We start from the raw sequence: 27,252 nt of genomic DNA, 5'->3' as shown, positions 1-27,252 counted from the left end.
AAACTCAATGTACATAGCAAGGAAAATGAGAGTTTTTATGAAAAGATCCATGCAAAAATTGACAAAAAGTCAAAATGGATGTAAAAAGCAACAAATAATGAACACAATAGAAAATCTAGATGTAGGGCACATAGCAACATAAAAAGCAAAGAAAATATTTTTCTCCTGAATCAAGAACAGACCAACTGCTTATTGCTGTCCAACTTAATAAACATCAGCAAAGCCTTATAAACGCTCTTCACATAAACAAGTAACTGCAAACTAAAATGAAAACATTGTGGGAGAATTACTGGGCTCAGTATGATCAAAGGCATTAATGCAGAAGGAATGTATCTTATTTTCTGCACTCTCCATTAGCATGAAGCAGTTAGAAAGCATTATGTAGGTTGTATGCATAATAAATACTCCCCAGCATGATTTAGCGTGTTAAGCTTCAGTACAGCACCCTCTACTGTACAAGTATTTATATTCACATTATTGAGCTTTCTATAGCAGCCATCTGGAGACCTTGAAACAAATCCAATTTAAATTCAAGTTTAATTATCATTCAACCATACAGAGGAGTCAAACAGCAATTATTTGTGAACATTTTGACAGAAAAATTTATTAGGGTTTTCAGCTCAGTAGAACATTAAATTACTGACAGCCCTGGTGTAATCACCAACCTAGTACAAATTCCTGTCCTTCCCACTATTGTACTTTGCTCTGCTGAGAACCTGGCAAAATCCAGCTCGAGTCAGCCGACAACTTGATGTGGGGAGCTGCTTGTTCAGCTTAATACCAGGAAGAGATCACTGGACTGGGCAGGAGCTGAGCAGCCAAAGACAGCGACAGTAGTTTGATGAGGGGCCCCAGGATCTGGTGATCTGTCAACACCTAGAGGAGAAGGTGCTGACAGTCTCCAGTAGTGGCTCACACTCACAGGGACGGCCAAGATGCCTCAGTGCTTAGCCTCTCAGTGCTAAGCAGTCACATCACTTGTTTCAGCTCACTTAACAGTATTTGATAGAGGCTATCCATGGGGCAACCATTTGGGGGAGGGCTAGAACACAAGAATTTCTAAGAGGACCACAACCTTGTTGTGGTTTGAAGGCTTGTGTGCCTCAATAACCTGGAGAGTTATGCTGGATGGAGTCAGGGCTTTATGCTTTGGCTCTAGGTAGTGTTAAGCATGTCAAACAGGTCAAAGGGCAGAGGACAGACTGAGAGTGGCCCACCAGTCCTCCAGCTTCAGGGGTTCAGCTCAGAGCCAACATCCCTCACTGGTCAAACAAAATTGTTATGAAACAGCATTGGAGAATCCTCCTACATCTGAGTGCGACAGTATTCCTGAGTCTCCACCCAGGACTTGCGTGACTGACAGCAGTGAGAACAGAGAGATAATAATGACATGACAAAGGAAGCTCTGAACACCACCAGAGATGGAAGACCTGCATTGCTGCCCTAAACACCAGTGGCATAATGAGCAGTAGAGAGAAATCATGCCAGGTCTCCAGCATAGTAGACCATAGTCCGAAGAGATGTCTTTTTAAAAAAGTCAACAGTACATGGTAGTTTGTATCTGTGTATAAATGCTGGAAGGTTTGTAACACTATAACAAATCAGTACTCTGAGCAGAGACCACAAAGCAGGGTTATCAGTTTAGTAGTTTGCAGCTTAGTCCAATTTCACTTCCTTAATTCACAGTGATACCTCTCTACCAAAGGAGGTGTAAGGTGCTCCTTCCCTCTGCTAGCCTGCAGGCACCCTTGGGCAAGGTGTAGTACCTGCTAGCCTCCTATCAGGGTCATCTGAAGCTACGGGAGCAGGTGGTGCATATCACAAGACCTGGTTATGCGACCATCGACACCAGGCAGACAATCTCTGAAGAGTATTGATGATGACTGGGGTCACCCGTCTTGTAAAGACCCTGCCAGAAGAGAGCAATGGCAAACCACTTCTGTAAAAATAAAAATATTGCCAAGAACAATCATGGTCATGGAAAGACCATGATCACCTACATCATACGGCACGGCATATAATGATGATGATGAATTCACAGCACTAACTTCCAACTGAGAACAGCACGTAATAATCTCAAAATGTTCTTCATCCATGCTTCTGGTTTACTATATGGTGAAACAAATCTTTAAGAGTCATATCAAAACTTTCTAAAAGTAGTTAATACTTGGTAAACTCATACAAGTGAAAACTTTTAAAGGAAATGGCTTCATAGTCTATGGGGACAAGACAAACTGATGTTTCTTTCACTAAATGGCAAATTATTGGTGGAAAATTGTAGGTGGGAGGATGATTTTCCACTCAGGCTGGCAATGAAGTATGGTCCCATGCTGTCTGTCAATCTAAACCAGGATTGTACTACTGACAAGAGAGGAAACATGGAGCATTGTGGACTGCAGAAACAGTAAGATCAATAATGCTTCAGAAGCTTGCTGAAGACTAGACATCATCTTGTGGCAAGCTGGAGAGTAAAAAAAATGAGTAAACAAAATCATTTAGGAATAGCAAATAATCTGTTGGAGGAGCTCAGTAGATTGAGGAGAAATGATGCAGGATTGCTGTTTGACCCAGTGAGTTCCTCCAGTTGCTCCAGATTCAACCTTCTGCAATCTCTTGTGTCTCTAGCATTGCAAAAATCCTGGCAGTTCACTGCAGAACAAGGAGTGGGTATAAACAATGTCATGCATGTTTTCTAAGTAGCTGATTACTGTGAATGAGATAGTATGTATGGAGGCTGATCTTGCCTTTTTCAAAATAAAACAGGATCGTGTTAACTCTTGGAATGAAAGTTGAAGAAGTGTTGGTGTTTCAAAAAAGAAATTTCCAAGAATGGTTGCTAGTTATTGGGTGTTTTCACAATCTTATACCAAATTACTGCAGCTGGCAAATCCCCTCAAGTGTCGACTCTGTGCTTTGTTGGGAATGCAAAAGGAACTTTTCAATGTCCCGTGCAAAGCACTTTGATAATCCTGCTTTTGCAAGTCCTTGAATTCATATGCCAAAACTTTGTTTATCCATCTTTTCATTGGAAATTGGTTGTTGTATTAATACAATTATATCTAGACTTCATTAACACAGATATGTCAAGGATTGGTACTGGAGATGCAGATTGGTGAATGGGAGGCTAAAGGCTGAAGATACGCCACATCTATAAAGATACGCCATGCCTATATAGATATATAGGATAGCAAACTAAATTAATATTGTTACAAGGTAGTAAGAGAGGATTAATTCAGAGAAAAAAAACACTATTAGCACAGATTGAGAGGAAAGTATGTCGTATTGCAATAATCCTATACAAGATAAATATTCAATAACCTTTTGATGCAACATGCAGCTAAAGAAGTAACATTGCTGTCGATAAACATTTTGAATACTGTTCTAAAATGCAGGTTCTCATAAGAAAATGTTTAATTTATAGTTTTTAGCTGATACATCAGCATGACTATTAAAATAAATGCAAAAATTCCTTCAGAAACATGTAGCGTTCTGTAGGGTTCTAATTTTAACTACAAAGCACAAAAAACAAAAGTATCATCTTACCTTGATCCATTGCTGATGAGAACACTCTCCCTTATTGTTAAGGTGCAGTAATACCAGACTAACAGGAAGTTAAATATTTCATCAATTACCCTTGGAGAAAAATATGGAAATGTTACCAGAAGAGTAGGAAGTGAACTCTAAAACAGCTTGGATGACTGAGGGTAAAAATTTATAAATTACTTTGAAGAAATCAGTTCAGATGAACCAATGATATATTCTCCATTTTAATTTTCTATATGAACAGTGACCTTTTCTTTTATACAAAGAAGAATTCTTACTAAATGAAACTATTCAATTACATTATTTGTTTGGTAATCCTATCAAAGACAAAAAACTGTTTAAAGTCTTTTTCTATGCACCAGATTGGAAACTTATCCCTTTAAATACAAGATCCTTAACTGAGTTTTGCCCAAACTGCTGCAAGGAATCCTTCTCCATTTAGTGTTTTTAAGGTCACAGATAAATTTGAGTAGGCATAATGCAAATTTGTATGGGTAGGAAGTTGCAACCAAACTGTTCCATGCCCAGAGAACTCAAAAGGCTGAGAAAAATTAATTGCATCAATATGGAATTCTATTTTTCCAGTTGGAAGTAAAGCATTCAAAACCAAGGAACTTTGAACGCATCTGGCCAATGGACAAAGGCGGGGTGAATCCAAATTAAACAAGGTAACTTTGTGGTTGCTCTCCAATTCAAGGATAGATTAAAATAAAACCTTACCTATTCAACAGAAACATGCAAGATATCGCGCCAAGCAATAAGATGATCGTCAGATATAGTTTGAATTTTTCATATTCATCTTTGTAAGCAAATCTATGAAAACAAAAAGATTCCAATGTTATTTAAAAACAAACTTAACAAGTTTAAAGAAACAATATTCTTAGCCAAATCTACTTTTTGATACAAACTCGTGTTACTAATTTAAGGTCTTAGATATATGTTTTGCATTAAATTGAAACATTTTCATTGACAAAATGAACATTCATTCGATCATAGGAATCCAGTCAGCAATATTTCAAATCTTTGGGGTGGGTGATACAATATGACATTATTTAGGTGGTCTTTGAAGCAAATATCTTTACATTTTGACAAGTTGTTTTTCACCTAAGTTTACCAGCCAAAAGCAAGGCCTACCTTATGTTTAAATCTTTACTGGGCACTCTTCAAACCGCATAGTAAAACAATACATGTCCAGCCAATGCTTAGTATTTCAATAAGTATCACAAAATCAAAAAATAGAATTGTACCATCCTCCTACAGAGAAGGGGTGAAAAAAAGGGATTTGGTTGCACTTTGGATGTCTAGGGTAAAATAAACAAGTATGCTATTAACTTGAAGAAGCATAAACTGACTTAAGAATTATTTAATCACAAATAAATAGCTTCATGACCCACATTCAATTCTGACCTCTGGTGGTCTGTGGGGAGTTCACTTGTTCTCCTTAAGACTGCATGGATTTCAAGTTTCCTCCCTCATCTGAAAGACATGCTGGTTATTAAGTGAAGTGCCCAATGCACGTGTATGTGAATGGCAGGAGAATTATTGGGGGAGGGGTGGATACCTCTTAATGGTCATAGTGACAGGAAGGGTTACAGGGAAATAAATGAGTACATGTGAATAATGGGTTTGCTTTGAGAGTGCAGCATTGACTTGATTACGTTGTGAGAAAATGTACTTCTGTGAAAGAGATAAATTCATCATTGAAAATAAACTCAGATTAATGCTGAGATAACGTCAATATTTTTAAGCTTTAGGAGTTGCAAAAAAATATAAATCAATTGCTTAGTTAAAATAAACAGATGATAAGACAATTAGGTTTGCTCTTGGATTTCTGGTTCTCAATTTTTTTGCAAGCAAGCTGATGAAAATGAATACATGGCAGTAACAGAAGCAAGACAACTGCAACCCATGTGAATACAGCAGATTGAAAGGTTGTGAATTTTAATAACAAGGACATATGGGAAATAAAAACTGGAATCAGTGAGTGCATTGCCAATGCACCCTGCAATATACACTCTTTTAATTAATTATTTAAAAGCTACAATAATCAAAACCTGAAGGAATAAAAGCTTCACATTTGGAGTAGTTCATATTCAGGTCCAGACAGCACACTTTATTAACAGAGTACTTATGAACAAGTCAAAATTTCTTGTGGCCGATTTAGTTTGTGGCTTCTGCAAAAGAACAGGAACCAAGTGAAAAGCATCAAGAAATAGATGCATTTCCTGTCACTTTACAGTGCCAGTATTTGCTGAGAGGAATTTGAAGTAAAGGGACAGCAAATATAACTACCTTGAATGGTTCTGTAAATTATGAGACCCTGTATCATTCATAACATTGGACCCCAATATCATATATTGACCAAGTGCACATTGTAACCTGTGCAGAAGTAACTAAATATCATTTTGGTACAAAAGGAATTCTTCATCTATAATAGAATTTGTGGAAAACACACCGAAAAGCTCCAGGTTTGATTTCCTGTCTGTGCCGTGATCCAATCTCACTGGTACAGTAAATGAAAGACTCTCAAACAACTGAAGAGTTCAAGGGCTTCTTTGAAAGTTAGAAGGAATCCACCCAATTAACTGCTTTCCTTTGCTCAGAATTGCTCAAGATATCCCCTTGGCCTAGCCAAGGGTCGGCAACCCGCGGCTTCGGAGCCGCATGTGACTCTTTGATCTCTGAGCTGCGGCTCCCCGTAGTTAGTTAGTTTTTGAAATGTAATTCGAAATTTGAAGATTATGGTGATCTTGCACAATCTAAAAACGTTGTGGAGACCCCATTTCCTGGCACATCCGAACCGGCTCACAATTAGCCACCGTTCCGGCTAAGGGAGATAGCCTACGGGGGTTTGTGAGTACGTGTCTTTTGGAGCATCCGCGCCCACGGGGACGGGTTGAGGGAGGCTTTAAATCAAGGCTGTTTAGTTCGAATAAAGTTACCTTTGACTGCAGTGTCTTTATTTTAGCGCTGCGTGTAGCGCTACACCGCTACAACGTGTTTTTATCGCTATTAATATACATCACCACTGCCAATGCCTGACACCCGCCAGTGCGCGCTTTTTTTAAATTCTTCGATCCAAGGTAGGCTACCTACGGAGTAACCTTCAACCCAACGTCTTTTTTTCGGAGTTCAAAATGTTTTTGTTGCATGCAGAAATGTAATTTCGTTTTCTCTGCAGGAGTTCATCAATTTCATAAATGCAACACATTATAGTTTGTTTATACATAGCATAAAGGCAAAAAAAACCGTTGTATGCAGTGTTATTTCATTTTAAATGTCAAACGGGTTTTGTGGCTCCCAGTGTTTTCTTTTCTGTGGGAAATGGGTCCATATTGGCTCTTTCAGTGGTAAACGTTGCCGACCCCTGGCCCTAGCCTCTTGGAAAACTTCATCCTCCAGTCAAGAACATTCTCTTGTCTGCTTCTTTTATCCCAAATGCTAAATCCCTTCACAGCTTCAAACTCTCCCATATCTGTGAATTTTTTTTAAAAACAATATATACTTTATTCAAAAATAAAATTATATACAATAAAATATTTCATCCCTACAAGCATGAATAATTGTAATTGGGAATGTCAGCTAGAAACTTCAGTTTTCATAGCCCTAGGCTCAATAAATAACTTGCTGGAGGATCCCGACAATCTAGATCTGTGGCTTAACAATTAGAAAATTCAAGTGTAGGATTGGACTCACTTTATTAAGTTAAACATTTCACTAATATACTTCTAACTAAAAACTGGTTTCTTGTACAAGATACATGCAAATCAACTATTTGCATCCATTAAGAATCTGATTTTGGGAAATGAAGCTTAAAGCAACAACAGCATAAAAGGTAAACAAGCTATATTTTGCTAGGCAGAGGGGCAAGGAATCAAAACCTTTGGAAAATATGCTAGCAGTTGGCAAACAGAGATCAAATTGCAAATTGGTATTACTTAGCCTGCTTGCTGAAAAGAGTTACATTCACATTTCCAAGCACCAGGTTTAAGTACAGCCTGAAAGAATAAAAGAAACCACAGTGAAGTGTGTTGGATTTCACCGGCCTTTCAATATTAGTATTTCCACAAATAAAAACATTTGATTATCTCAAATCGACTGCATAATTAAAGATGATTAATTTACACATGATAAAGAATCAATGAAATGGCACATTACTAATATTTAAAGTAAAATGCTTCTTGGGCTAAAATCTTGAGCAAAAACAAAAGTCTTTATTACAATAATTAACAGGGATTTTATGAAACTTACACTCAAGATTTTTTTTTTAACAAGATCACCAGTACAAATAATCACAAATAGCTCCAATCAAAGATTATGCCTCAATTTTTTTCCTGTTTGACTTTTTGAAGAGTGAATCTGACAGCCAGGTATTAAAACTATTCCATATCAGTATAATGGTCAAAAACATTAATAAAATCCTAAGGCAGGGTTTCCCAACCTGGGGTCCATGGATGTCTCGGTCAATGGTAAGGCTCCATGGCATAAAAAAGGTTGGAAACCCCTCTGTCAGGGGAGAATTTAATTTTAAGTGCTATATGAGTGCTTCTCAGTAATGATGGAGTATTCCAATTGGTCATAATATCAGTAGAACAGTAAAGCTACACACAACATTTTTTTTAAAAAAGTGATCCAAGTAGATGTTTCTACATTGGTTTTATTAAATTAACTTTGCTCACAGTTCTCCACAGTTTGGCAACATTATCCAGGTGCACAGACTCGAAGTGACATAGAATATACAAAGTGAAAGACATCAAATTATCTGCAAGATAATTCAAGCTCTATTATTCTCCACTAAACTACTTTGCAGGGTAGCTGGCTAAATAACATTCATAACATTTAATATTTTTAAATGGGAACATCTCTCTGGATCTGAGCATTGCGGGGGAGGACAGTACTTAATGTCCATGTCCAACTTCCCTTGAAGAAGTGATGGTGAGCCACTTTCCTGAACTACTGCAGTCCTAGTGAAGGTACCTATACAGAGTTGCTGGGCAGGGAGTTCCAGGAGATAGCACCAGTGACAACGAGTGGAACAGAACTTTAGTTTCCTTGCATTTCTACTCCAGCCCGTGCAAAACAGATAATTACAAGTATGTGGTGCGGCTTAATAGTAAAAAAAAATCCCATATTCACGTGCAACAAGTATCTTCGATAGTCCATAACACTCAAAGGCCACTGGCGAGCCACGGTGCAGCATTATTCAGCCGTCGGGAAGAAGCTGTTTTTCCATCTTACTGTCTTGGCTATGAAGTTTCTGTATCTCCTACCAGGTGGCAGGAGATTGAACAGACAGAGTCTGGGATGGGATGGATTTTTAATTATGCTATGAGTACACTGCACATGGCAGCCACAATGCTTTGATGATAAATGGAGTATCGATCAAACAGGCTGCCTTGTCCTTGATAGTTTAAGGCTGAGTTTTTACGAGACTTGTTGGAGCTTTGCTCAGAAAAATTTGTATTCTGTCATGTTCCTAATTGCCACTTGTAGATTATGGGATGTCAGGAGGTGAGTTTCGCAAGGGTTCCTTGATGCCACATTTGATCAAATGTTGGCTTGGAATTAAGAGATACCTTTCCTTAGGCATCGGTCCCTATAACACTTGATCACATCAAAAAGCAACTTTCCATCTATCAATTCCACCCCCTCCTCAGTTACTATACCATTCTCTACCACCCTTATGATTAGAAAGAACTTGTTTTACCTAGTACTTGTGATGCCTTCAATAAATACTAAAGAGTTCAGTATTAACTGGGTACCCGACCTAATCTACACTGCTAATTCTTGACACTTCCTTATGACACTGGAGGCCATTCGGCCCATTATGGTTATGGTGGCTCTCAGGCCAATGTCATTCCCCCAGTTACTTAATGCAATCTATTCTCACACAAATCCCAATTAAAATACTGGATTCTCCTACCACCTATCTATCCATTAGGTCATTTACAGTAGCCAATTAACCCACCAACCAGTATATATTTAGGATGTTGATAGAAACCTGCATGTGCAAATGCCTCAGAGACAGCACCTAAACTGAACCTGCTACATCACTTTGTCATCTGAATTTATGGTCATATTCCTTGAGTTATTTTTGTTGATCAGAGAAAAAACATACCCATTTTTCTTAGGTAAAAATGCTTCCATATCAAAGAAAACATTGCGTCGCTCTTTGATATCATTATTAATTCTCTGAATGACTTCAACTTCTTCTGCAGTGGCTGAAAGTTTACATCTGTGTGGGGGGGAAGGTCATAAGATTATTAATTTTCAGGCTGTCAGAAATGTAAAGTTTTATTCAGATTTTCATTTAAACAAAATAATACTACATAACTGGACAGCTTTTGTAAATTATATGATTTAAACCTTCCTCCCAACCCCGAACCCTTCAACATGTAGTGCAAAAAGTGTTATAAAATGCTTGTATTGTGAGTTATAGCAGCGAACAAGGGAAACAGTATCTTGGGCCTCTGAACGTGAAGAAAGCACAAGATTCAAAGTGTCATCATGATGAAGAATCATCAAGTCAAATCTATTGAAAAGTTAAAAAAAAGATTGGATCAAAAAATAAAAGAAAAATTTCACCATTCATTGTACGAGTTGATAGGCATTCTACTATTAAAAACATATTTATGCTCTTAATTGCCAAACTGAACTTGATATGGCCACATTAATGTTCAAAGCCAGTATGGTTCAATAAAAAATTACAACAGGAGTCTCAGGATGAAATATCATCTTGTAAAGCAAATAACAACAGGTAAATTCGGCAAAAATCCTGGTATCTGTATTTAATCGAGAAATAGAAGTTCAAACTCTCATCATTAAATTTCTTACCTTCGGAGACCACAGGCAAGGTCTTTTAATCTTCGTTTTTGTTTACTTATTGAGTTGCTACAAACAGTCTGAAGATTAGTAAGTTCATCAAGTTTGTGTCTATACACTTTGTGAGTTTCCTACATGGACAGGGAGGAAAAAAAACACTGTACAAATTGATCTAGAAAGCAAAAGGTAAGGATGCATACGGCAATAAAATAGTAACAAAAACAGAGACATTTGGGGAAAACCTATCATACCAGTTGATTATAACATCTAAAATATACTATCATTTGAACACAGAAGAGGGCAAATTGACTTCTTTTTGTCTATCGTCCACTGTTTGAGGAGTCATATATCTTACCTAATCTCGAACTCAAGTATTCATTGAAAATAACACAAGTAAGCCAAGCATTTTTTTGTAAGGGGGAGGGAACAAAAGAAATAATATTGACTGCTCTTTACCAACTTTAGGTTGTTTGGTCAACTCTAGGGTATAGCTCATCACCTATATAAAATTATAAAATTTTAAAATGTAAATTGTCTAAGAGAACTATTATATTTACTGTTCTTTCCCCGCTTCAAAACTAACCTCCTTCCTCATTTATAATCATTCCACCTAAAATGTGCTTTCTGATTACTTCAAGTTTAAGAAAAAAATCCCTTATTCATATCAACAAATTATACACTTTCCAAGGTTGGTTACTGTACTTAACAACAGAGGTTCAAACAACAGCACACACACTGAAGGTGTACTGCTGCAATAAAAAAAATTCTGCAGTTTGCAGAAATGTATAACTGATGTAAAAGAAGTTTTGTAACAAACTATCAAGAACTCAGATCAACTGACAGGCTAATTTCACATGACTTTAAATTCATTTTCTCGAGTATTCATTGACAACACACAAGTAAGCCAAAGATTCTTTTTTTTTTGTAAGGCGGAGGGAATGAAAGAAATAATTTTGACTGCTCTTTACCATCAACTCTAGGGTATAGCTCATCACCTATATATAATTTTAAAATCTTAAAATGTAAATTGACTAGGAGCACCATTAGATCTGCTGGTCTTTCCCCCTCTTCAAAACCAACCTCCTTCCTCATTTATAATCATTTCACCAAAAATGAGCTTTTTGATTTCTTCAAGTTTAAGAAAAAAGCCCTTATTCATATCAACAAATTATACACTTTCCAAGGTTGGTTATTATACTTAATGATGGAGGTTATTCTTTACTTCTGAATATTGCTGCAATAAAAAAAAACATTCTGCAGTTTACAGAAATGTATAACTAATGTAAAAGAAGTAACAAACTTTCAAGAACTTAGATCAACTGACAGGCTAATTTCACATAGCTTCACATAATTTCACATTCATTTTCTTTCCTACAACAATCAAAGACAGGTGATTTTATTTTGCAACAGGTTCTGCACTGGCACACTCTCATAGTAAAAGAGGTGACTGAAAACAGAGGCCCTTATAAACTCCACCATCTGTTCAGATAAAAGTAGATACTTCTAACTCATACAACATACACAAAATGCTGGTGGAACGCAGCAGGCCAGGCAGCATCTATAGGAAGAAATGCTGTCGACGTTTTGGGCCGAGACCCTTCATCAGGACTAACTGAAAGGAAAGATAGTAAGAGATTTGAAAGTAGGAGGCGGAGGGGAAATGTGAAATGATAGGAGAAGACCGGAGGGGGTGGGATGAAGCTAAGAGCTGGAAAGGTGATTGGCAAAAGTGATACAGAGCTGGAGAAGGGAAAGGATCATGGGACGAGAGCCCTGGGGAGAAAGAAAGGGTGAGGGGAGCACCAGAGGGAGATGGAGAACAGGCAGAGTGATGGGCAGAGAGAGAGGAAAAAAACAAACAACTAAATATATTAGGGATGGAGTAAGAAGGGGAGGAGGGGCATTAACGGAAGTTAGAGAAGTCAATGTTCATGCCATCAGGTTGGAGGCTACCCAGCCAGTATATAAGGTGTTGTTCTTCCAACCTGAGTGTGGCTTCATCTTGACAGTAGAGGAGGCCATGGATAGACATATCAGAATGGGAATGAGATGTGGAATTAAAATGTGTGGCCAGTGGGAGACCCTGCTTTCTCTGGCGGACGGAGCGTAGGTGTTCAGCGAAACGGTCTCCCAGTCTGCGTCGGGTATCACCAATATATAAAAGGCCACACCGGGAGCACTAGACACTGTATACCACACCAGCCGACTCGCAGGTGAAGTGTTGCCTCACCTGGAAGGACTGTCTGGGGCCCTGAATAGTGGTGAGGGAGAAAGTATAAGGGCACGTGTAGCACTTGTTCTGCTTACAAGGATAAGTGCCAGGAGGGAGATTGGTGGAAAGGGATGGGGGGGACAAGTGGATAAGGGAGTCGCGCAGGGAGCAATCCCTGTGGAAAGCAGAAAGAGTGGGGGAGGGAAAGATGTGCTCGGTAGTGGGATCCTGTTGAAGGTGGCGAAAGTTATACAGAATTATACGTTGGACCTGGAGGCTGGTGGGGTGGTAGGTGAGGATAGGGGGGTGGCGGGTGGATGGGGTGAGGACAGATGTGCAGGAAATGGGAGAGATGAGTTTCTAACTCATACAACACCCACTCTGCCTGTTCTCCATCTCCCTCTGGTGCTCCCCTCCCCCTTTCTTTCTCCCGAGGCCTCCCGTCCCATGATCCTTTCCCTTCTCCAGCTCTGTATCACTTTCGCCAATCACCTTTTCCAGCTCTTAGCTTCATCCCACCCCCTCCAGTCTTCTCCTATCATTTCGCATTTCCCCCTCCCCTGACGACTTTCAAATCTCTTACTATCTTTCCTTTCAGTTAGTCCTGACAAAGGGTCTCAGCCCAAAAGGTCAATAGCGCTTCTCCCTATAGATGCTGCCTGACCTGCTGTGTTCTACCAGCATTTTGTGTGTGTTGTTTGAATTTCCAGCATCTGCAGATTTTCTCGTGTTTACACCTAACTCATGTAGACTTTCTGACGTAGGCTGATGCTAATAATCATGGATGCAGATCAATAAAATAAAGCAAAATCAAATAAAACAAAAATTTAACTCCACTGACAATTTACGAAGTCATTATCTAAAAGGTAAAGCATCAATTGACTTTAGAAACTTTTCCAGTTAATAACTTATGCATGTCAGGGTAATAGACACAGTTAAACAAGGATTAAAATTATTAATTATTAAGGACGGTTTTAAATTAGCTACATCAGGGGTTCCCAATATTCCCAATACATAGACCCCTTGATTAATGGTATTGGTTCATGGCATTAAAAAAAAAGGTTAGGAACCCTTGCTCTAGATCCTTTTGATCATTTCAGTCATGTTGAGCTTCGTCCATAAAGGGTAATTTGTTGTAGTTATAAATGCAACAACATTTTTTGCACTTCAGGTATCATTAGCAAAATCTACATTTATTGTCCATCTTACAATTGAATTGAGGTGGCTAAGCCCCTTCAAGAACTGCTGCAGTGTTACAGGTAGAGATATTCCAACTAGGCTGTTAGGTACAAAGGTACACGATTTATATCCAGCAAAGATTAAGGAAGAGTGATGCAATACACAGTCAGATTGACAGGCAAGTTGGAGGAGAAGCTTCAGCTGGTGCCATCATTGCAAGCTGGTGGTCAAGATCATAAGTTTGGAAGTCATTATGTAAATAGTGCATTTTGTTGACAGTAAACTCTGTGGCCACCATGCACCTGTGTTGGAGGGAAGGGAAGTTGGTGTTGCATTAGGGCAGGATTTCTCAACTGGGGTATTGCAGAACCCTAGGGTTCCGTGAGAGATCGTGAATTTAAAAATAAGCATTGTTTTTTGAAATTTGCCCGACACACTTGCAGCGGTGGGCAGTGACCGAGCAGCCCCATCGACAATATCATTAGAGGTCTCTCAGCCCAGTATGGCAGTGCACAGTATGACTGTATTTATTTGGTTGAGTCCTTTCTCAGGTTTTGATGTGAGATAAGTGAAGCCATCGATAATTGGTGAACATGGTATTGCACAGAGGGGAGGTCGGTAGGCTGATGAGGAGAGTGAAGTGCGTTTTTCAAGTGTTGAATGGAATTGCCCAACTTGGGCTGTGACGTTCAGCCTCTCCCTCCCGAATTACCTCCCCCAACTTCTCTTTACGCACTGTCGACTGACTTATCGGTCCAAACAAACTACCAGTATAGTAGAAAATTGGAGGAAATTTTCATTCTAAAGAAGGAATTTTGATGGGCTGCAACTCAGCTGCTGGCCGGCCGTTTTGCTGTTGTAAATGTTGCAAACAGTCAACTGTGTAGTTTAGAATTGAATTCTATTGTGAAGTATTCATATTTTTTATGGTTTTCTCATTTAGTTATTTATTATGCTTTTCTTTTTTATATTTTATTCAGTTGTATTTGGCTGTATTTTTATTCATTTTGCTTTGGCTTATGGCTTTTAGTAATTTTACTGTTCAACACTTACAATAAATTTTCATGTTGTAAAATGGTGGTGGCATCCGTCAGTCTTGAGAGACCATGGATCTGTGCCTGGAGTTTCCAGGGCACAGGCCTGGGCAGGGTTGTACGGGAGACCGGCAGTTGCCCAAGCTGCAGGCCTTCCCCTCTCCACGCCACTGATGTTGTCCAAGGGAAGGGCACTAGGACCCATGCAGCTTGGCACTGGTGACGTCGCAGAGCAATGTGTTGTTAAGTGCCTTGCTCAAGGACACAAACACGTTGCCTCAGCTGAGGCTCGAACCAGTGACCTTCAGGTTACTAGTCTGATGCCTTGCCCACTAGGGCCATGCGCCAAATAGCATTAATTAAAATCAATTTACAACTTTCATTTAAATAAAATCTACTGAACTTACCTTTAGAAAAATTACATCCCATTTTGGCTTAAGCTGGTTATTTAACAGAAATTTATTAGATTTTCCTTAAGAGTTTTAAAAATTTATGAAAGGGAAAAAAAGAGATTAATTTCAAAAAAATTAAGCTAAGCTTAACTAGCTGTTCCCCCCCCCCCAAGAAAGGTTGGCTAAAAATTTTATTCTCTACTCAGAAGATCATTGACAATTATTATATTTACAATTTACTGATCACGGTAATGTACAGTGAGCTGTAGAGATAATTTTTTTTTCACAGGGGTTTCCCTGAGACATGAAAATTATTTCAAGGGTTCTTCCAGGACAAAAAGATTGAGAATGGCTACATTAGGGTATCAAAGCACACTGTTTCGCCCGTGGTGAATGGTGCTGCTTTCTATGTCAGAGATAGAATACTCTCCCTGGCCGAATGGAGAGCATTCTATCATGCGGACTATACACATGCATGTTCTGCATCCTGGTATTTTACTAATATTCTAAATGTGCTTGGAACTGGGCCTCAAGCTGTGGTGTCACCTAGCGGGCGTTGCAGTCGATGATCTCGGTGGGCTGGGGAGGTTCTGGACTATCTATGCGCACATTCTGATTTGCTGTATTTTACTGATAATCTACAGGAATCTGTCTTGTATGTGCAAGGACTTCCGCCATTGTGACCTTGTGTGTGCTGTACTGTGTGAAACTGTTGGTAAAAGTTTTTGCACTTTGACCCCATAGTGGCATTGTCTCATTTGGCTGTATTCATGTATGGATGAATGACAATTGAACTGAATGTGGAAAGGATTAAGGCCCTCAGGTGGCAGCCATTTGCTGCAGAATACCAAGACTCCAACTTGTAGTGACTCTTAAAGGAAAGAGGCTCTCCCAGCCAAGCTTCTGCTCAACGGTGACACCCAGGACATTAATAGTAGGACACTCAGCAATGAATATGCTACCGGATGTCAAAAAAAGAGATCTGTTTCTCTCTTACTGCCTGGCATTTTTGAGCTATTTGTGTTATTTATCAGCCCATGAAGGAATGTTGCCCAGGTCCTGTCGCATGCTTCATTTTCTGAGGAATTGCAAAGGGAATTGAACACCGAGATCAGTCAACATTCCTCATTTGGACCTCACAGTTGGAGGAAAGTCATTAATAAAGCAGCTGAAGATGGTTGGGCCTATTAAAGGTTCATTTATTACTAAAGTTTTTATGCAGTATACAACTGCAAGATTCATCTTCTCCAGATAGTCATGAAACAAACAAAACCACGGAAGTCATTCAGAGAAAAACATTGACCCCTCCCCCACACACAAAAAGAAACAAATCTCGCAAATGGCAATCGATCACAGCACCCCCACGTGAAACAAAAATTATGTAAACGGCACCAAGAACATCAACTCCCCCCCATGCAGAAAAAAATCGTACAAATGGCAAGAACATTAAACCCCAACCCCTGCCAAACTATGAACAAATCATGCCAAACGGCAACAAGAATGTGTGAAACCACAGAACATATATAAAAAAACATAAAACTGAAAGAGTCCAATTATAATATGGCACCCTCAGGACTTTGCTAATGCTGGACTAGTAGATTTCCCAAACCAATGAATCCACTATCAATACATTTTTTAAAGAAAATTTTAATAGTCCTATATAACTTTTTCAATGAATCCAGTGAGTTTAAAGGGAACAGGGGAAAACAAACCAGGACAACACACACAAAATGTTGTAAGAATTCAGCAGCTCAGGCAACATCTATGGAAATGAATAAACAGCTGACATTTTGGGCTGAGACCCTTCTTAATGTGATGAGTTTAGAGGACAAAACAGAACCCAGTGTACCAGAAAACAAACATTAGACACTTAACTGTTGGGAGTTTTATTGTGTGCTATCTGAAGAACACCTATATTAATATGCTAGGACTATGGCTCATAGTCATAGCTACCCTTCATGCTACAGGTACAATCCTAACTGCTCCAGTATCAACCCTTTCAATGCCCCTCGACTTTACTTTTACCATGATTGTTTGATGTCAAATTCCATCAATTATTATTGTGCAGTCTTTCTCACCCACCCCCCCCCCAATCTTTGTTTGGGCCAAGGCCAAGATGAGATCTTGAATCATATGACATGGCAAAACCCAAACTGGGAACCACTGAGCATGTTCTGTTCAACAACTTCCCTGTTTTTTGTAGCTCAATTATCCATCACTTACATGATTGGGTGAGGCAGCAGAGCCATTACTTGTTAGGTTGCTTAGTTCTGTATACTAAGACCTTAAGACAGAGGAGCGGAATTAGGCCATTTGGTCCATCGAGTCTGCTCCACCATTCCATCCTCTCAACCCCATTTTCCAGCCTTCTCCCCATAACCTTTGACAGACTTACTAATCAAGAATATATCAATTTCACCTTTAATTCTACCCAACGAGTTGCCCACCACAGTTGCCTAAACATATTGTATGCTGCTTAGCATGTATGTGGTCCCATGGAGATTCGCCAGACTGGCCCATCATTAATATGCACTATTCCTCGCACCCTTTTCTGCACTTTCTATCCACTTTCAATTTTCTATTATATTGTAGCACTTTGAATGCAACTTAAATTTTTGCTAGACCAGTTCAGAGGCCAGTTTAGAATCAGCAACATGGTTGAAGATCTGAAGTTACTGTTACCTGAGATTGGCCAGTGGTAATTTCTTCTCCCAAATTAGAAACAGTGAATCAGATTGTTTTGGAATTAGAATTGGAATTGGTTTATTATTATCACATGTACAGAAGTAAATGAAAAGCTTGTCTTGCATACTGTTCATACAGATCAGTTAATTACAACAGTACTTTGAGGTAGTACAAAGTAAAACAATAACAGAGTGCAGAATAAAGTGCAACAGTTACAGAGAAACTGCAGCACAGATGGGCAACTGGGTGCAAAATCAAAATGGGGTAGATTAAGAGGTCAAGAGTCCATTTTATCAATTGAAGCTGTCCTTGAGCCTGGTAGTACGTGCTTTCAGGCTTGTATCGCCTGATGGGAAAGGGGAAAACGAGAGAGCTGTAGAAAGGAAACTACATTTAAGTAATTTTTTTGGAGCTCCTTGAAGGAATAATGCATATCCTGAAAGGTGGATGTTTATACCTAGTTTTCAAGAAGGCATTTGACAAGGTGCTTCATCAAGAGGATACTACAGTAAAGCTTATAGTTTAGGAAGTAACATATCAGAAAGAGAGCCAGCCAATGCTCTAACAGAAAAAAAATTAAACATAACTGGTTCTCTTTCTCTTTGGAAAAATTTAACCACTCATGTTCCTCAGTGATTAGTGTTTGTGCCCCAGCATTTTTAACTTACATAAATGATTTGGAAGATGGGAGTGAAATTTACTCAAAGGAAGATAGGAAAGGTCGCAAAGAAGACACAGATAGATCACAATAGGGAAACAGGTTTAATGGGAGGACAGAGATCTAGAAAATGAAGTACAATTAGGAAAATGTGAAAATGTTTCTATTCTTTTTCTTTCAGAATAGATGTGTTAGCTCAGGAATTGCAGAGCTCACATGCAGAGGGATCTGTACACACAGAGGTTAGAGTAACACCATTACAGTGCCAGCAACCCGGCTTCAATTCTAAAAGCAGTTTGTACGTTCTCCCTGTGATGGTGAGGGCTGCCTCTGGCTGCTTCAGTTTCTTCCCATATCGCAAAAGATGTATGGCATTTATAATTGATTACTATATCTGTAAACTAGTCATTTGTGAATCATATTTAATAAATTATTCAGTGATACAGCACGATAAGGGCCATACATGGGTGCAATGGGGCGGCATGGGCTCGATGGATCAGAAGAGCCCTTATCGTGCTGTATCACTAAATAATTTATTAAATATGATTCACAAATGACTAGTTTACAGATATAGTAAACAATTATAAATGCCAACAGGAAGTTACCATTTTTATTGCAAGGGGGATTGATCACAAAAAAAAAGTAAGTTTTGTTTCAGTTCTGTGAGACATTGGTTAAACTACATCTGGAGCCCTGCCAAATGGTCTCAGCCCAAAATGTCAAATGTACTTTTTTGCCCCACAGATGTTGCCTGGCCTGCAGAGTTCCTCCAGCATTTTGTGTGTTACTGTATACTGTATTTGTCTTCATATTTAAATGTAGTAGATGCAATTCAGAGGAATTTTACTTGGTTGATATCTGTCTGTCATCTTAACTACAGCTCAGCATTCAACACTCATCACTCATTTCCAAGACCTGGGCATCGATACCTCCCTGTGCAACTGGATCCTCAATTTCCTAACTGGCAGACCTCGGTCAGTATGGATTGGCGACATACTCGCCATCAGCAGAGGTGCAATTACAAGGCGATGTATTTAAGCCTCTGCTTTAATCACTTTATACCTATGATTGTGCAGCTAAGTACAGCTCCAATGCCATATTTAAGTTCGCTGACAACACCACTGTTGTTGGCCAAGTCAAAGTGGTGATGAATCATCATAAAGGAGAGAGATTTAAGATCTCTCGAAAAACGTTAGCAACACCAAAGAGCTGATTGTCGACTACAGGAGAAAGAAGCTGAAGGTTCATGAGCTGATGTTCATTAGGGATCGGAGGTAGAGAGGGTCAATAGCATTATATTCTTTGGTGTTATCCTATTAGAAGATCTGTCCTGGGACCAGCACATAAGTACCATCACAAAGAAGGCATGACAGCACCTCTACTTTCTTAGAAGTTTGCACAGATTCGGGATGTCACCAGAAACTCTAACCAATTTCAATAGATACACAGTGGAGAATATCCTAACTGCCTGGATCATGCTTGGTAGGAAAACACTGATGCCCAGGAACAGAAAAGACACCAGTTCATCATAGACCTCCCCACTACTGAGTACTTTTACTTGAAATGCTGCACATGAAAGCAGCATCCATCAAAGAACCCCATACCTTTAAGGCCATACTCTCTTCTCACTACCATCATCGGGAAGAAGGTAAGGAAGCCTTAGGTCCCATGCCACCAAGTTCAAGAACAGTTATTAACCTAGGGACCGCTTTATTTTAATTTAAAACACTAGCTTCAGACCCAAGTTCCATATTCTTAAACCATATGCAAGATTTTGTTTATGATCCCTCTTCCCTGGAGAATCTTTGACTGCAAGATAAATAATTGACCCCTGCCTCATTGCACAATGCCAGATCCAAAGCAATTTGTTTCCTGGTTTGTTCCACAGTACACTATTCTAAGAAAGAGATTCAAATATTTTCATCCCCAAGGCTACTTCTGACAATCTGATTTATCAACCTTAAAATTATTATCACCACAAATGATTACTCAGAATTTTCCTTCCTTGCCCGCACTATTTCCCAATACTCTGTCATTTCCTATCAGTCAGCTTATATGCAGACACTCCTGTACCCAGCATCACTCGATCTACAATCAATGTATAAGAAATCCTATGTATCTATATTTATTGTTTTTATTATTGTATTCTTTTTGTGCTGCATTGCATCTAGAGTAACAATTATTTTGATCTCCTTTACAATTGTTACTTGAAATGACATTAAACAATCTTGAAGTTACATTCTATCCTACAGTACAATTATTCTTAAGAGACCTATAAACCACCACCAATAACTCCTTCCCTTTACCATTTCTTATCTTCATCCAAATGATTCCATCAAGGTTATTTCTCACTACTGAAACAAAATCATCCCTCCGGAATGTGAAGGATCCCAACTTTGGTCACTATATAATCACATCCCTGTAATAGATGTCAAATAATTAAAAATCAAATTGTGCTATCAATTTATCTACCCTGTTGCAAATGGTGCAGAAATGTAAAAAGGAGTCTTGAATTTTGTCTTTGTTCATTTTTTATCTCTGCTTTAATTCTCAGGGTCATCTCCGCCTCTTTCTAGCGCACTTCAGAACATTAGAAAGTTTTTGACAAGAACCGACCATCTGGCCCAGCAAAGCTTGTCAAATTCTTCTTCACACTGAGTGTTGAAATAACTATCAAGTTTAGATTTGAACGTCTCTAAGGTACTACTCTCAACTACACAACTAGGTAGTTTGTTCTATGTGTCTACACTCACTGTGTAAAGAAATGCTTCCTGATGTTAGTCTGAAATCTCCCTTTATCCAGTCTCCACCTATGGCCCCGTGTTCTTGATGATGGATTAATTTTGAAGTAGCAGCTGGCATCCAGCTTACTTATACCCTTAATGATTTTGAACACTTCTATCATGTCCCCTCTCATTCTACGTCTACCTCGGCTAAAAAGATTTTAGTTCTTTCAATCTTTCTTCATTGCTCAAACCCTACAAACCTGGAATGAGTCTCTTCACCCTTCTCTGGACTCTCTCCAGTGCCTTCACATTCCTCAAAAAAATATGAAGACCAAAATCATACACAGTACTCAAGGGATGGCCTCACATTGCATTATATAGCTTAAGGAGAACATCTCTGGACTTGAACTCCACTGTGCACATTATATAGCCCAACATTCTATTAGCCCTCCTAATTGCTTCTGTGCATTGTCTAGATGTGGACAGTGATGAGTCTACTAGGGCACCCAAATCCTTCTCATACAGTGCACTTCCTAACTCAAGACCACCCCCAATGTATATTTATATTTAATATTTCTACATATAATATTTTATATTATTCCCCTGTATCATCTTGTTCTTTCTCTAACTTGCTAAAATACTTCCTCCACTCAAACCCTTACCTTAGGTACTTCTGATTGAAAAGTCCCATCTACAACACTGGCTATTTGATGTGTAGTTGTTAGCATGATGTTATTACAGCTCAGGATGTTGGAGTTCGGGGTTCAGTTCCGACGTTGTCTGCAAGGAGTTTGTATGTCTTCTCTGTGGGATGCATGGGTTTTCTCCAGGTCCACTGATTTCCTCCCACAGTCCAAAGACTTACTGGTCAGTAGGTTAATAGGTCATTCTAAGTTTTCCCACGATTATGCTGGGATTAAATCGGGCTTACAGGGTGGCATGGCTTGAAGGACCATAAGGGCATATTTCACACCTTATCTCTAAATAAACAAACACTCCCAAATCAATTGAAGTCTGTCCTGATAGAACAGGTCCCTCTTTCCTCAGTTCCGTGCATTTGAGTTGAAACCCATTTCTCCCACAAACAAGAGAAAATCTGTAGATGCTAGACTCCTGACTCAGCCCAAAACATCGACTGTTTTCATAAATGCTGCCTGGCCTGCTGAGTTCCCCCAGCACTGTGTGTGTTACCCACTTCTCCCACGCAGTTTGTGACCCTTACTTTCTGCCCTCTGATCTTGATGACAATGCTAATTTCCATACAGTTCAGTGACAGTGAGATCACCGCCTTTGTGGTTCAACATTTTTAATCCATTTTTAATTCTACCCATGCCACTGGAAGTGATGTGCTCCGCTCCTAGAAAATTCCACTCATATCCAAGAATACATTCTTAAATATGGCTCTCACAGCAGACAAGGTAGCCTCTGACCCTCATGCTCAGGCCTGCAGAGAACAGTATCCATTCTTCCTTCCCGTCAGGGCATATTCTGTAAAGTATTAACTTCAGCAACTAATCCTTAGGCCTGAATGTGGACTGCAGATTAAATTTAAAGTGCAGCTCTGGACAACAGATTCCTAAAACAACATTAATTGTAATAAAACCAGACAATGGTGATTAACATTCACTTTGAGTGTCTGAAGTGTGGATATCAAGAAGAGGATGTGAAAGTTATTTGTAATTCAAAGTAAGCATTGTAGACAGGAGGTAAATTTCGAACTGTCCTTTAATCTTTAGCATATAAAATGTCATGTGATATTGGCCTGAACACCCTTCTTCTTCCCGTTACAACACTTCCCTCACCTTTCACTTGCAACTTGAGTGACCCTTGTACCATGGCTTTACAGTCATGCTTCCTGCAGTCCTATACGCAAGGGCTGCATGCTATGTTCAGCACTATTTTCTACCACTCTCCAGGTATATAGTCCTTGAACAATGTTTTATACAAGGTGATAACAGCATTACCATTGTCCTGTTAAGAAAACATTGTCCCATATATCATGATTCTAGTTATCATTTGTAAAAACATACTGGAACAAATTTCCAAGATCAAATTTGGACTTGATTTACAAGCGGAGGTTCTGCAACAAACCAATGATTAACTCCTATTCCTATTTCGTATGGCCTTACACAGTCACAATTTTAATAAACTTCCCCTAATTATGAACATATCCTATTTTTATACCGTATCTTGAATCCCTTTTTATGGGTGCAAAAACATTCAGAATTAACAGACCAGATTAAATATTTTCGACCGGCAAGCGATTAAAAGCGCACTCGGTTACAACGAAGGCTTTAAGAATTCACTTAACATTACTGACAGCACTGTTCTAACGATTGATCACGAATCCAGCTTGTATCGCTTTACATTGACACCGGGGAACTTTGGCATCAGTGAAATTCTGGCAAATAAATGAATTTGCGATACAATGACCCCGGGAAGAAATCAATCACGATATAGTTCTCACTGGCCGCGCTAAATGAAGCTGAGGCAGATTTATGTTTCAAACCCACACCTAGTCGAGAAGAGCCTCCCGGCTCCGAGCTTCCTGAAATTTGTGCTACCGGCAGAGACAAAAGCCAAAGGGAGCACCAAAAGCGCCAATGTGAGATTTCAGCACTGAGCAGCATCACAAAGCTGAAGTCGCGTCTAGTTGCTCCGGCGGAACCAGTGTCACCGGACAAGAAGATGCACCTTTTAATATTCGCTCCCCCGCCGCCTCCCAGCTGATGCAGGGAGTAACATTTACCTGAAGTTGCTTGAATTCTTTGTCTAAATCCTGCCATTCAGCATGGAAGCGCTGCAGTGACATTGTCCAGTCCGCTAGCAACCGGGGCTGCCGGGAAATCGCGATGACGTCAGCCGGGCCACTGCAGCAGCAGCGGCAGCGGCGGCCGAGCGGCCGCGCCGGGACCCGGCTCGGGAGGCCGCCCTCCACAAAACCGAACTGCAGGGCGGAGGTTCGGCCCTGGCCACCGCTGCCTTGGTGAAAATTCATCGCCACCGTCAGAATCGGTCATGTTAAGGGAACAAATTAGACTCCAACGGCCGTAAGGCCTGCTCCAGTACTTAAATACCAGCAGACACGGAAGGCGTCCATATTGCAATACGGCCTTTTAATGTTTAGAAGGATCTTTGCCTTGCTCTTTTTTTCTAAAAAGTAGTTGTAGATTAATACATACATCCAAAAAAAACCGAAATTAGCTGAACGGAAATTACAGCATGCAACAGAATTAATCAGATGGTTGCAACAGAACATGCAGGAAATACTTTGAAGGAGAGTTATCAGCTGCGTTGTGAAAAGCAAGAGGAGTACAAGAAAAAGGTTGCCTTACTGCAATTATATTGAGCCTTATTGAGATCACACTTGTATTCTTAGGTACATACAACTGCAGCATGACTAGGACACTAACCAGCCCCAGACTTCCTTGGCATTCAATATGATCATGGCTGTCCTGCCCGAGTTCTCATCTCTTCTGTGCCAGTTCCTTATAATTCTCAATGTCATGCTCTATTTCTTTAAAAAAACAATAATCTAGTCACAATCTTGCAGGGTGAAGAATCTGAGAAGTTCCTGCTCACCTCACCTTTAAAATGACTGCCCTCTAATCATGCGATTATCTCTCCTAGTTCAAAATTCTACCAGTCGTGGAACTGTACAAAGCTTTGGTCTTAAGTAAGAAGGGATGCATTTATGAGGAATGTGGCAAAAGGCTTCTGCACTGGCGGGATTGCTGAGTGAGAAGAGATTAAGTCACCCAGGTGTATGTTCACCAGAGTTTAGAAAAATTAGATAGGAATGTAACTTACAAACTTCTGACAGAGTGGGTGTGAGGGTGGTTCTCCTTGCTGGACTACCTGGAATCAAGGATCATTCTCTCAGATTACAGGACAAGAGATTTAGGGCAGAGAGGAAGAGAAAATTCTTTATCCAGAGAGCAGTGAAACTGTGAAGTTAGCTACATAATGAACTGTAGGGGCCAAGTTGATGAACATATTTAAGAGAAAATAGGTTCCTGGATCCAGTAAGCAGCAAGAAGTATGAGGAGAGAAGTGAGAAGATGGAGGATCATGTTGAATGGCACAATAGAATGCCTACCACTGTTCTTTATCTTCTGTTTCCCTATTCTGAGGTTTCTGAAGGAACTACAGATAAAGATTGAAGAGATTCTGGCTTCCAGTCTTTGTTAGATGTGATTGGGTGGCAAAGCCCAAAAAAGGTTGCAAATAATGCAGTCCTGATTAAAGAAACGACAAAATGATAAACCTGACAACTTCAGGCCAATCAGCCTAAAATAGGAAAATAATCTGGAATAAAAGTATAGGTTAATTATCAGAAACCAGAACAGGATTATTAAAGTAATATTATTCATGAAATTACATCCAATGACATTAAAGGATCAGTAAGTAGCTAAAAAACGGGAAGCACAGAATGGTGGAAACTGATTGTTTATCACATTGGAGAAAAGTGAACAATACCTCAGGAGTATCTCTTAGGACAATGATCTTTTTGACGACATGACTTAAAATATACAAACATGAAACACAAAACTCCAGTAGACAATGAAAAGGATTTCATTTCAATGAAAAGACTTCAGAAAAACATGGATTGATTGTTCAAATTAGCAGACACTTAGCAACTGTAACTTAGACCAGAGAAGCCTTATTGCAATACACTGTAGATATTAGCTATTCAACTCATCTTGCTGTGCTGTATCTTTGAAACTGTATGCAGTTGGTCTCATTCACTTCTCGCATTTGAACACCTCTGTTACAAATGCCTTGTTTTTCTGTTGTTATTTTGTCACGTGTTCTGTATTGTTCTGCTGAGCATTGTGGGCAATCTATGTTGGCATCGGGATGTGTGGTGACACTAGTGGGCATATCCTGGCACATCCTTGGGTGTGTCAGCTGTTAATGCAAGCATCGCATTTCACTGTATGTTTCGATAATTAAATCTGAATCTTGAATCTTCGGTTTGTGGAGTCCTGACAAAATATATTCTTGGAAGGGGGTTTCCATTAGTCACAGGAAGTGGAACTAATGGGAACTTCTGCAAAAAAATATAGCCTATTCACAATGACATGGATGACCTCCCACCAAGTGGTTCACAGTGAATATATTAGGCGATGCAGAAACAAGCAAGATTGAGATAATTATCTAAGGAGCCAGAGGTTTCATGGATAAAAAAACTTTCTTTATGACCTGTATTTTCTGCTCTGAAACAGGGATAAATGCATACGGTATTTCGGAAAGACTTTGGATGTGTGGAGGATAGTGTGCTTACTGGCTGCATTACGGCCTGGGAACGCCAACGACTTTGAGCAGAAAATCCTACAAAAGCTAGTGGATATGGCCCAGTACATCATGGGTAAAACACTCCCAACCATTCAGCACATCTACATGAAACATTGCTATAGAAAAGCAGCATCCATCAAAGATTCTCACCACCCAGGCCATGATTTTTTCTTACTGCTTCCACCAGGTAGAAGGTACAAGTGCCTCAGGACTTGCAACAGCAGGTTCAGGAACAGTTACTACCCCTCAACCATCAGGCTCTTGAACGAAAAGGGATAACGACACTCAATCTACTTCTGGTGTTCCCACAGCCAATGATCTCACTTTAAGGACTCTATCTTGTTATTTCATGCTTGTTATTGCTATTTATTTATATTTGAATTTGCACAGTTGGTTGAATATTGATCCTGTTTGCAGTTACTGTTCTATAGATTTGCTAAGTATTCCTGCAGAAAAGGAATCTCAAGGTTGTACATGGTGACATGTACGTACTCTGATAATAAATTTTACTTTGAACTTTGGGCTTTTAAAAAGAAATTGCATAAATACTTGAAGGCAAAACATTTGCAATGTTATGTGCTATATTGTAATAAGTCTCTATTTTGTCTGCTGTGTTCTACAGCTATATTTTTGGCTGGAATAGTTGTTCAGCTTCAGTCCCAGTCCAAGTTCCCATTTTAGTTTCATTATCAAGGCCAAGGTA

The 27,252-nt window shown here is 39.4% G+C and overlaps 1 protein-coding gene across 1 annotated transcript in view; it reads right to left on the bottom strand.

Annotated features, from left to right (window-relative positions):
- LOC132404131 (transmembrane protein 120B-A-like) overlaps nt 1–24,552 on the bottom strand; it is a 41,100-nt gene extending 16,548 nt beyond the window's left edge. Inside the window, exons 1-6 of the mRNA XM_059988195.1 lie at nt 24,001–24,552; nt 10,378–10,496; nt 9,662–9,778; nt 7,482–7,541; nt 4,264–4,356; nt 3,544–3,633 (exon numbers count right to left, since the gene is read on the bottom strand). Coding sequence (XP_059844178.1) covers nt 3,544–3,633; nt 4,264–4,356; nt 7,482–7,541; nt 9,662–9,778; nt 10,378–10,496; nt 24,001–24,249 — 728 coding nt within the window. The 5' untranslated portion in view covers nt 24,250–24,552. The remainder of the gene's footprint in view (nt 1–3,543; nt 3,634–4,263; nt 4,357–7,481; nt 7,542–9,661; nt 9,779–10,377; nt 10,497–24,000) is intronic.
- Between the last annotated feature and the right edge of the window lie 2,700 nt (nt 24,553–27,252).

Source organism: Hypanus sabinus, chromosome 13 (assembly GCF_030144855.1).
Source record: "Hypanus sabinus isolate sHypSab1 chromosome 13, sHypSab1.hap1, whole genome shotgun sequence".
In the NCBI taxonomy this organism is placed as follows: Eukaryota; Metazoa; Chordata; class Chondrichthyes; order Myliobatiformes; family Dasyatidae; genus Hypanus; species Hypanus sabinus.
This window is presented reverse-complemented; position numbering and strand designations above follow the sequence as displayed.